Source organism: Thalassophryne amazonica, chromosome 7 (assembly GCF_902500255.1).
Source record: "Thalassophryne amazonica chromosome 7, fThaAma1.1, whole genome shotgun sequence".
Classification (NCBI taxonomy): domain Eukaryota; kingdom Metazoa; phylum Chordata; class Actinopteri; order Batrachoidiformes; family Batrachoididae; genus Thalassophryne; species Thalassophryne amazonica.
Genome location: NC_047109.1, coordinates 70,717,105 through 70,729,762, shown reverse-complemented (window position 1 = coordinate 70,729,762; position 12,658 = coordinate 70,717,105). Strand labels below are relative to the sequence as shown.

General features: G+C 38.4%; 1 protein-coding gene across 1 annotated transcript in view; it reads right to left on the bottom strand.

Annotated features, from left to right (window-relative positions):
- Positions 1–12,658, bottom strand: part of bbs9 (Bardet-Biedl syndrome 9) — a 390,202-nt gene that overhangs the window by 204,097 nt on the left and 173,447 nt on the right. Inside the window, 1 exon segment of the mRNA XM_034173643.1 lies at positions 4,324–4,338. Coding sequence (XP_034029534.1) covers positions 4,324–4,338 — 15 coding nt within the window.

Genomic DNA, 12,658 nt, shown 5'->3' with positions numbered 1-12,658 from the left:
CAGTATTTAAAGGAGTGCACCAGAATAAAATAACAATAATTTTAAAAAGAAAAAATCCACAGATGCTCGAACAAAACTGTGAATTTAGTTTCTGAAACAATGAAATGAAAATTAGACTGCTAAAATCTGGTTTTCTTCTTACTTTTAATATAGTTTCATTCTGCAACAAATTTTGTCACATTCAAAGTCAAATCATTTACATCAAGACATGTGGGTATTATAAATCAAAATCAGAAATCAAAACAGAAGGGAAACCAGGGAATATGCTTTAACAACAAAAATGTCCCATCTCGCAATGTTAAAAAATAAATAAATAAAAATATTTCCTATTTTCAGCTGTGCAACAGTTTAATTCCAGGTTTGACACATTTTTCAACATGATTTATGATGCCGTTTTCACTAGTAAAATGCTCAATCTTATAAATATCAAAACATTTTTCCATTAAAGCTCCAGATCTTAAAGCTCCAAATCAATCACAAAATGTCATGGGATCAACATGTTTTCAGAAAGATATGTGAAAAGTGTCTCAAAATGCAGCAGTACTTCATGACGCGACGTGGCATGATGACGCCAGGGTGCTTGGCTTGTCCTCTGTCTGTGCAGATTTTGTTTTTGCCAATTATATCAGTTTTTACACTAAAAGTTAGTCCTTTACTGGTCTCTGATTGCTAAGCGCTACTGGATCTTCGACCTTTACGACATTTGGCAAATTTTGATTATGGAGGATATGGCAATTCATGCCCACCTTTCCTGTCAGGAGTGCCAGATTTCCTCTGCCGTGTGTCAGATCCACCTGTGTGCAGTGCGCGCTGAAGGCACCGGGGGAAACGCAGCAGAAGGCTGGTGAAGCTAAAGGCCGGTTTATTGCCTACTACCTCTGCCAGCTGTGTTTTTACCTCGGTCATTGTGCAGAGTCGATCAGTTACCTGGTCCCAGTGGTCGGGTTGGATGCTGGAAGATTTTGGATCCGGCGCCTTCCTGTTGCCCGTCTCCAACAGTGCGGAGTGAATTTTCAAAATCTACGGCCAGCAGCACGGGAAACCGGCAATGCTCGTGTGAAGGCTAGCACTGAGACCCCAGCAAGGATAGCGCTGGTAAACGCTCGATCGCTGGCAAATAAAACCTTTGTTATTAAGGACTTTATCCTGTCATGCACTGAATTTCCTCTGTGTAACTGAGACCTGGGTTGGTGTTGGTGAGTTGAGCGCCTTTTCTGAACTTTTGCCTGCTGGCTTTACTTATTTTTCTATGCTGAGAGCTTTGGGACACGGAAGTGGTGTAGCAACTGTTTACAGAGAAAGTTTTAAGTGTAGCTTTGAGCTAAACGCATATGTTTTGACTGCTGATCCTCCCGTGTTGTGTGCTGTTGTTTACAGGCCCCCTAAATACAACAAAGACTTCTTATATGACTTTTCTAACATCTTGGCCAAAATCATGCCTCAGTTTGACCGTATAGCGATTGTGGGTGATTTTAATGTTCATGTATGTTGTGCTGATAAACCTATGGCCAAAGCGTTTTTGGAGCTTATTGACTCTTTTAACTTTGTGCAGTGTGTTTCTGGACCTACACAAGTACATGGACATACACTGGATCTTGTTTTAACTTATGGCATTTCCATGTGTAATTTAGAAGTCCGTGATGCTGTGCTTTCCGATCATGCGCAAATTCTTTTTGATGTGCCTTATTTATGCAACATTGTCAAACCGTGCGCTCCTGCACGCCGCTGTCGTGTAATTAATTCAACCACTGCTGCCCAGTTCTCTGTGGCTTTTAACAATTTGCTGTTGGTTAGGGGCCATTCTTATTTTTACTGTGATACTGAACAGCTTTTCTTACGCTTTGACTCTACCTGTGAGTCTATTCTTGAAAGTGTGGCTCCATTTAAAATGAGACGCCCCAAAACACAGATCTAAGCCTTGGCTAAATTAATCTACTCATGCTGCAATATTGTAATGCACTGTACGCCGGTATTAGCCAGGCCTCACTTGCATGGCTGCAGCTGGTTCAGAACGCTGCAGCCTGTCTTTTGACTGCATCCCGGAAGTGTGACCATATTTCACCCGTTTTTTCTTCCCTTCACTGGCTGCCAGTTCGATATCGTATTGATTTAAAATTTTATTGTTTGTTTTTAAATGTCTCAATGATCTTGCCCCACGGTATCTGTCTGACCTGCTCGTGTCTTGTTCCCCATCATGTTCTCTTAGGTCACGAGATCAAGCTCTGTTTGTAGTTGCTCAGACCAAGCTCAAACTTAGAGGTGATAGAGCTTTTACTGTTGTTGGTCCCAGATTGTGGAGTGACCTGCCTCTCTGTATTAGGCAGGCGGATTCAACTCTAGTCTTTAAATCTCGCCTTAAAACATATTTGTTTTCATTGGCTTTTGACTAGAGGGTTGATGATTTTAGTGTTTTAAAAACTTAGATTGTTGCGATTGTTATTTACCATGTGATTATATATTTATGTCTTTGTACAGCACTTTGGTCAACCTTGTTGTTTTTAAATGTGTTCTAAATAAAAACTGGATTGGATCCTGCTCATTTTTTCCCCTCACTAAATGGACAACAATTACATTGAAAAAATGTATTTGGTTCATGCAAAAGTAGCATGTGGACAAAAATTGCAGCTGCAGCAATATGCAAGGAGCTTGTAGACGTGTCACTACATACATGGCTACAGAGCCTATATACCTACTGCAGATTACAAGACATCCTACCTTGTGCTATATCAAAGTACACAAAGTGAAATGGACTGAGATGAAGAGGAAATGTAGACTGCCAACAATACTGCTGCAACACCTCAAAATGTGGCCATGTGTATGCTGCTGCATTCAAGAATGTTTGTGAGTGCCTCTGTTTGAGATATATGATATTTCTGTGAAAGTATTACCACTGCACAGAGCATAAAAGGATAAATGGATATAAATGGATCTGTGTTTATGTCATAAAACAGTGAGGAAGTGTGTACCTACATAGGAGTGTGTATATACAGAGCCAAGTATTACATTACAGGAATATAAACAGTAGGCAGCGCTGACTTCCTGTATACACAGTAGCATGTGTGACTTAGTATGTGTTGGAATGCACGTTATAGTTTCGATCATGTGTGCTTTAAAGTGTGTATTTGTGTGTACCCTTTGTGGTTTTGAGTACATTCAGGGTTGTAGCCAGGAGGGCACTGAAGCCACAATCAGCCCAATCCAAACGCACACCAGGAACACTGAAGTGTTAAAAGATGACTGCACATTTTTGACTTAAATACAATCAATCCTCTTGGGTTCCCTTCAAATAATGCTTTAACCTACAGACTCTCAGAAATGTGTCTTCTTTTGCTGCATTCTCTTATTGACAGCAGAAACAAAGTGGCAAAAGTCACAAAATTACTGTTGTCTGCAGACACTGATGGAACATGTCAGATGATGGTACATAATACTGCGGTGTTAATTAGAATGGTAATAATTGCACTTAATCAATACATACAACAGCAGTTTAGCATTTTTCACATTGTATGAAAACAGGAAGACCTTGCTGTAGTCGCTAAATTTACATCTGAAAATTTCTGGAGGTAAAATCATTATTTTTATTTGATGTAAAAGAAAACTTAAAAAAAAGTAGTTATTGATGTCTGTCAGCATTCAGTTGGTGCTTGCACCTCTGGCGAGCAGAGGCTTACAATTTCAACTTTTGCTGCCGTGTACTAGCACAGTGTGTGTTGCTCCTGCAACCAGCCGTGGTAGAATATTCTGATGAACGCTCAATAAAAACAACAGAACCATCAGTTAGTATCTGATGCACAACTTAAACGTGACTGCAGTCTCACAGTGTTGTCATCAGCAACTGTAGATAACTGAATGCAGCAGATTACTAACTAAATACAGATTAATTATAGCAGAAAATGCTGTTGGAGGATGTTAAAAATCTTTTCACATTTTGGGGTCAGCCAAAACATGGAGATGCTCTGTGTTTGTTAAAAATGTACTGAGACTTCAGGTCAGGCTAAATTTCTGCAGTGACTATTCCAAAAAATTACTTGCATAAAAGAAAAAAATGCAAGTTTACATAAGGAACATGAAAAGTGCTCATTACCTATGGCCAGCACGTGTTCCTATCCCCACAAATAATGTTTATAAAATCCATTACTGATATTTGTGAACTGACACAGATATCCATGTCCGTATTACGACGCATTTAAGAATCTTTTTTCCTCCCACCCCCTACTATATGACTACATTGTCTGTTTTAATGGTGTGGGTGTGTGTGCGCGCTTGTGTGATCATCAATCTAAATACTCTACTCTATTGGACACTACTGTCCTAAACTCTTACCTGTGGGATTAAGTTCTGAAAAGAAGAAAGAGAAGAACTGTTGTTAAGAGACAATTCAGTTAAACACACAGAGAAGAGGCATCATCTACTCTATCTAGTTTTATAATCCGCAAACAGTTAAAAAGCAGACTGGAAACTCTGCAGTCAAACAGAAGGAGATTCCCTGGGAATAACTCCAATTTCTCCCACATGTACAGACACAGTATAAACACTGCGAGAATATGCCTTCCCACACATTTGGAAGGAAGAAAAGTGCCTCTGCCAGTGGCGCAAATAAAATCCTGAATGTGACAAAAAGCTCAAATCCCACATGAAAGTAACTGGTCATCAAGAAGTTAGTATGAAATTAAACAGGCAGAATTTGGATAAGACTGAATTCTACAATGAACATGATGAAAGCACACAAATGTACATCGGTCCACAAGATGAGACATTCCACAGATATAAAACATACATAATAATAAACAAACAAAGCACCATTGTCACATATTATACCAAATATACCACAAAAGAAAGTTTGCCCAAATTTAATACACAAAAATAAATAAATATTTAAAATAAACAGAGATCTGTGAGCAAGCTCGTAAAATGATAGCCCTCGATCTGTGATAGCTGCTGGATTGCACAGTTGGTGGTAGTAAATGATTTGGGATGAAATAACTGAATTAACAAACTGGTAAAGTAAAGCTCTGTCAAATTATCTCCTCTTGAAGATGTCAGATGGGAATTATTTCCTCCGTGCACACAGGAGGAGCTGTGCTTATGAAGTCAGTATCATACAGTATGATGCATTAATAAATAGAAAAGTACAATTATTTCTCATTTAAAATGTTTGACCATGATTATCCTTCTTGCACATCATTACTACATTGTGTTATCATTGTTGTGATGTTTCCTTTTTATATCCATGAAGCAGTTTAGGAGGAGACTTTAAACAATTTCCTTCAGGATGAAAAAAGTTCTTCTTATTCTTATTGTGTTTACATAGTCAAATTCAACATAGTATACATTTCTTAAAAACAAAATTCACATTATCTCCCTTGAAGCTGTTAAACAGAAATTACTTTGCTTCATGCATATTTACAGATGGTGAGCTGCCAATGTGTGAAGTTTATTAAGATCCACCACAGTTTAGGTCAAATTCGGCTCACAAGACACATGGAAATACACAGAGATGGACAGACCAAATGAGATCATTAAAAACATACAATATAAAGACCAAAAACTACTGAATTCATGTTGTCAGTGAGCACAAATCCATGAATGAATCTGAAGAGGAAACTATGGTGATCTCACTAAAACTATTCATGCTAGTCACACCTACTGCAGTGTCTCCAGAAAAAGTTTCTGCAATGTAACATTTATTTACTGTAGAACTTTGTTAATTTGGTTTTAATTTCCAAATTGTTGTTCTGCCATTTGGAAATTACAGCTAAAGAGAACAAAGCGGGAAGTGGTGCAGTCTACCTCACACAGACTTGTTCAGAATTATTGGAACACTGTGTTTTTAAACACAGAATTTAAAATAATGTCAGAAATCAATGCAAATTAAACAATTTAACTTTATCAGAATACATACTAAAATTTACAGCATTAAATTCTTTAATACAGTGAAATAAAAACAGATATAATATGTATGTGTGGCAGTTATAGGCACATTAATAAATTTATAATTAACACCTTCACAGACAGTTTTCTTTAGACAAGTCAGGAGACAGTTACATGAACAATTCAAAGTAAATAAATATGTCTTACTATATATTCTGTTCACACAAATTGGTTAATATGTATTAATTTATTAACACGTTTAAATTTTGCACGCAAATTTAAAGTGAGCCAATAATTCTGGCCAGTACTGTATCCACATTTGGTATCATTCCCTATGTTTAGTTTTAAGAATTTTCAGATTGTAAATTTAGTGTTTTGATTTTCCTGCAAAATATGAATATAGTTCACATTTTGCAGGAAGTTAGAGTTAAAGCCTTTTATACTATTTTGTAACAAAATAGTGAGTTCTTTTCACTAACAAAAAGAAAAAAATATATTTAAAAGTATCTCTGAGTTTAAGTATCTCGGGGTCTTGTTCACGAGTGAGGGACGGATGGAGCGTGAGATCGATAGACGGATCGGTGCAGCATCTGCAGTGATGCGGTTGCTGTATCGGACTGTCGTGGTGAAGAGAGAGCTGAGTAGGGGGGCAAAGTTCTCGATTTACCGATCGATCTACGTTCCGATCCTCACCTATGGTCATGAGATTTGGCTCATGACCAAAAGAACGAGATCGCGAGTACAAGCGGCCGAGATGAGTTTCCTCTGCAGGGTGGCTGGGGGCTCCCTTAGAGATAGGGGGAGGAGCTCGGAGTCGAGCCGCTGCTCCTCCACGTCGAAAGGAGTCAGTTGAGGTGGCTCGGGCATCTTTTCCGGATGCCCCCCTGGACGCCTCGCAGGAGAGGTGTTCCGCGCACGTCCCATTGGGAGGAGGCCCCGGGGAAGACCCAGGACATGCTGGTAGGATTACATCTCTCGGCTGGCTTGGGAACGCCTTGGAGTTCCCCCGGAGGAGCTGGGGGAGGTGTGTGTGGATCGGGAAGTCTGGGCGGCTTTGCTTGAGCTGCTGCCCCTGACCCGACTCGGGATAAAGCGGAAGAAAATGGATGGATGGATGGATATATTTAAAGTGAATAAAAATGTATATTTTTAATCACTGACAGCACATGAGTTAAGATGACACATCTGTCCATTTTTCTATTTTTCTGCATTACTGTGTTGCTCTAACAAATCTTGTAAAGAAATGTGCAATATATTTTAGGCCTGAAGACCACAAAGAGAGAGATATATAAAAAAGATGAGTCGAAAGACAGTTTCATTTAAGTAAGGAAGCGAGTCTCTTATCCCCTGATCCTTGCTGTCAGATTGTCCCAGCCTCTCTGGGGCTTAAACAGTCATCCTCCTGCTTTTCTAAGATTTGGGCTGCTGTGATAGAAATTCACAGACTAAGCTCTAGTTTGATTGGTTGACGAGTATTTCCTGCAAAGGTGAATGAATAGCAGATGGACTTTGTAGACCAAACAAAAGACACTATGGTTCTCAGTCACAAGGTTCCAGCCTTATTAAAACTGATGAAAATCACACCGTCTCACTGCTGCCTCATTCTTGACATGTCTGTCCCTCACTTGGTCATAACTCAGCATTTTTTTTTTTTTTTTATCTCTGCCTCTTTCCCAATAAGGTTTGTGTTGAAAACTTGTTTATTAGGGCCCCTTAACAGAAATTTTTAAATTGGGAAAAGGGGTGGGGGAAGGTTACTGTGCAAAACCAGAAGAACATATAAAAAGAAAGTGAAAGGAAGAAGGTGAGAAGGAAGAAAAAGTGAATGCTAACACCAGTTATGTTGAGTGAAAGCCACGCGTAAATGTAAAGGACATGTCAAATGGAGCAAAAAGGCACTCAAAGAACACACACAAACCTTCCTTCATTTCACTCTGTAAAACACACGGTAGCCACTTTTGGACAGCTGCCAGCCGTGTTCAATCAGTCTTCTCAGTTTGAAAATCTCCAGAAACAGCTAAGAAATTAGACCTGGCTGAAATGAGTGAAATTCTGGATCCATTAGCCAGCAAGGAAGTAAAAAAAAAGAAAAGAAAAAAAAAGGTTTACCATTTCATGACGGCAAACCTTTATTATCCCCAATGAGAAAGTGTTCTTTTCCAAATTAACTACAGAACCACCAAATGGCCATAACTAATTCTTTGGACTTAGTACATGAACTTCCTTAGACCCCTTTTTTGTATGAACCCATGCTGTTTGAATCTTCAAAACTACCGGTAATTGAAGAAATAGTTATATTGATATTTTCCTCTGTCAATTCACAACAACTTGACTTTTTTTTTTAACGCCACCTTTTGTTGACTTGAAAAGCAAACAGAATGTCTTTAAAATATACTGTATGGAGTAAAGCATCACTGCTTTCTGTAATGTGACATTTTCAATGTGAAATTACATCAAATGCAGATTAAGTGCCAGGACATGCAGCATAAGCAGTAATCAAACTCAGGTGTACATACTGGCAACCAAACACCTTAAGCCTGGCGCACACAGGGGGAAGATTCTTTTCCAAATGGCACGCGTGGTCAAATGCTTAAGCAGGATACCCTCGTCTGCGGTGGATTTTGTGAGAGTCATCTGCCTTTCTGACCCAAAAGCAAACTATCTAGCGTGTTTAATAATTTCTGCCTCGCGTGACAAATGACTCGCTGTGTGCGGGGGAGCATAAGCATTCTGCTTTCAGTCTGACTGAACTGCGCCTGCGCCACGACCTGTGTACCCCACCGCCGTGTCACGTGTCATAGATAACATGGCGGAACACATGGAATCCCAGTTGTCATCGGATGAAGATGATATGATCGGTTTTTAGCTGTATTATTGATTCGGAGACGGCGTCGAAGACGAAGATCTGCTTGTCGTAAAACCTGGACAAGATCTTGGATAAAGAGGAGAGAGAATCAAGGGGCGTACAGTAATTTGATCCAGGAACTAAATGCCGAGGATCCAGAGACATTTCGCAAATACCACCGGATTGATCACCAGTCCTTTGATGAAATCTTAGCATCAGTGGAGCCTTTTATTAAGAAAGAAGACACGACTATGCGTGCTGCAATAAAACCTAGCAAAAGACTGTCTGTCACTCTAAGGTTTCTAGCAACAGGTAAGTCTCCTTTCCCACCAGATATGACCTTTATATTTGCTAGCCTGGTCTATGTAGATTTTTAATTATATGTAACCCACCAGGCTCTCACTAGAACATAGACTAAGCGTGGGCAGTGCTGGGAGAAAATACTTTGAAATTGTATATAGTTACGGGAATACTGAACACTTGCCTTAAAATATTAAAATATTTCTATATAAATGTGGTGCATAATAAGATATGATCAGAAAAATCCAGGCTTGTTACATCTGCTGTTGACTTTAACACAAATTTTGAAAGCAAAATTGTGGTGATAAAAAAAGGATTGTACCTTAAATAGCTTTCAATCTTTGTAAATATTTTGGGGGGACAGATCACTGATTTTTAAAACAAAATAAATGGTCTTTTCCAACTTCATCAAGCTCAAAGCCCTGAAAAAGTGAATGAAAATTAGTAACTTGACAACCAGCTATTTTAAAGTCAGATTACTGACGTTCAGTGTCCAACACTGTTCAATTCTGAACAACAGAATAAAAAAACATGTTCCTTGTCCCCCTTTACTCACCTACTGGTTCACTTGCAACCGTCTGTTAAAGAATTTGAAATAAACTTTTTTCTGGTCATTTAATTCTCTTGCAAATGTTGTGCAAGATAAGGCTGATATGTAATGACTAAGTACCATAATGTATTCCTACAATTTTTGGAAAGTATCTGTATTCTTAATACCCTCAAATGAAAAAGAACCTAAATATAGTTACTCAAAATTAATATTCTGAATATGTATTCTAAATAAATGTATTCCAAATACTCCCCAACACAGAGCCTAGGCATACATTTCTCAGTGAAATGTTAGATACAAGTAAAGCTTGTCCTGGATATCTTTAAATATTCTGATGTACGAATAACATTTCCATTTGTATTCCTTTAGGAGAATCATTTAAGAGTCTGTCGTTCCAGTATCGGATGGGGGAGAGAACGGTTTCTGGAACTGTATCCGAAACATGTCAGGCATTGTACAATATTCTGAAAGAGCAGCACTTAAAGGTAAGCTTGAGCAAACAGTTTTATTGTAAAAAGTGAAATTGAAAAAACCAAACAAACAAAAATACTGGGAAATACAATAGACCTTTAACAAATCCTCTACTATTACAATGTAAGTGACTTTAAGCTGTAAGTTGTAATACTGATTGTTTTAACATTTTAAATGGAAGAAGTTTTGAATCTTTTACTTTGGTTCACTGTCATGGTTGTTTTGTTCTGATGGCGGTTATCAAGCTGTGACCATTGATTTTGGCCCACAGAACACTGGGAATTTGCATGTTTTGCAGTGTATTTTCCTGTTGCCAAATACTCTGATTGACATTGGTGTCAGTGCCAGGATTCAAAAATTGTTGCGGTGGTGGACACCATGTTTGATTTGGGATTGTAGAGGCAGGATTATGATGTTGTTGCTGGTTTGGTTGATACCATCTATTGTATTCGGGTGGTGCCGAAAATAAACGGTCTGGTGGAAGCCAATTAGACTGCTGATATACTGCAGAGAATGCACTTGACTTTGTGGCTGTGATTGTAACTGGCCAAGAGTTCCCATCTGAGCCTGAAAGATGGACAGTGTTAATGTGATGTACAGCTAATGCTTCATTTTTGGATCTAGTTGTGATAGGGCCTTTGACACATAACAAGCAATGGGTCAATTTTCTGGTGGGCATTTTCTTCCCTTTTCTTCTTTTGATCTGATAATGTTTGAGTTAACGCTTTAATCAAATGATACTCGTCCTCAGCCTGTCTTTTAGCAGATGACTTTGTTTTTGCCTTCAAGGGCTCCTTTGTTGATTTTCTTCCAGGGGTTACGTCTTGATCAGTTCCATCAAGTGTTGATGGAGTTGATGGGTTATCTTGGAGACTTTCTGTGTCATTATCTTCATCATCATTGTTGTCATCATTTGTTACTTCAGATGAGACCGTTGAATTCTGCAAACAAACAAACAACAACAAAAAATTTGACATTTGAAAATCAATAAAATGAATTATTTTCCATTTCTAGACTCCATCTACTCCAGATGAATGGCTGGCCATAGCAGAAGAATTCAAAAGAAAGTGGAACTACCCATGCTGCATTGGGGCCATAGATGGTAAACATGTGGCAATTCAGCAACCAGACAACACAGGGTTCCAATTCTTTAACTACAAACACAATTTTAGTGTTCTTCTTCTGGCTGTTGTGGATGCAACCTATAGATTTGTTTATGTTGACGTTGGAGCTGCTGGCCGTGCAGGTGATGCTGGGGTTTTCAATTACTCCACACTGAAAAATGCCCTGGATGACAATTCTTTGAACCTGCCATCTCCTGAGACTGTCGATGGAATTCCAGATCAGAAAATCTCCTACCATTTCATAGGTGATGATGCTTTCCCAATGAGCATTAACATGATGAAACCCTATCCTCACAGGCAGTTGGACAAAGACAAACAATCTTTAACTACCGCATTTCACGCGCAAGACGTGTGGTAGAAAATTAATTGGCATATTGACCAACAGATTTCGGGTATTCTTGACAACCATCAACTTGTCTCCTGATAAAGTAACCTACTTAATTCTATCAGCTTGCTGTTTACACAATTTCATGATTCAGAAAAATAAGCACTTGTATGTTAATGTCTGTGATGTGGAGGACACTGAAACATGCATGTTGATTCCTGGAGCTTGGAGGAGTGATCCAAAACTACCTGGGATTGGCCCAAGTACTCAGCGAAACTCAACACAAAGTGCAAAGGAACAAAGGCAGCTCCTAACTATGTATTTCATCTCAGAAATGGGATCTGTTCCTTGGCAGGACAAAATGATAAATATTTAATGCTAATGGGGGAAAAAAGAAAAACAAACATGTATCAGTGTAAATAAAGAATAAAGAAACTTACCTTGTTTAAATTTGAGATTTATGTTCTTGTCTGTATGTGTGGATCCAAAAACTGTAGTCTCTCTTTCATCCAGGTTGCTCTTTTACTTAAACTTTTCCTTGAACTTCCACTGGGTCCCAGTTTCTTTATTTTTGTGTAGCTGTTTCGAAGAGCTTTTATCTTTGAAAAGACCCACTGAGCTGAAAAACATGAAATGATATTTGTTAATTTTTTTGTAGAACTGGTATATTCAAAATGTGTGTAAATTATTGGAGAAACTGTAACAAATATTAAGATGAAATTAAATTCTGAAACAGTCCTACCCTTGTCACAATGCTATGGAAAATGTCACTTGTAGCAGTCACATATAATTCAGTGGTGATATAACAAAGTAGGCCTGGTCATGACAGACTAGCTCTGTTTATTCACGATTGCAATGTGTTGTGGAAATGGGTGTATAAGTGCATTGCATGTGGAAAATTTATAATTGTAGAACCTTTTTGCAGAAAATATATTCACCTTTTCAAAAAACTGTTATGACATCCTTTATAAATTATGAAGCGTATTTATTTTATTAGCTAGTAGTCAGGATAATTATCAAAACTCACCTGTTTTGTTGAGTTTCTCTGCGATTTCTGACGCAGCAAGGAAGCGTTTATCCTGGTTTTTGAAATCTGCTGAATCAACGACATACAACACTTGATAATCGGGCCATAGGTCTACAAGTCTGTCTTCCAAAATTATTTCAGAAAA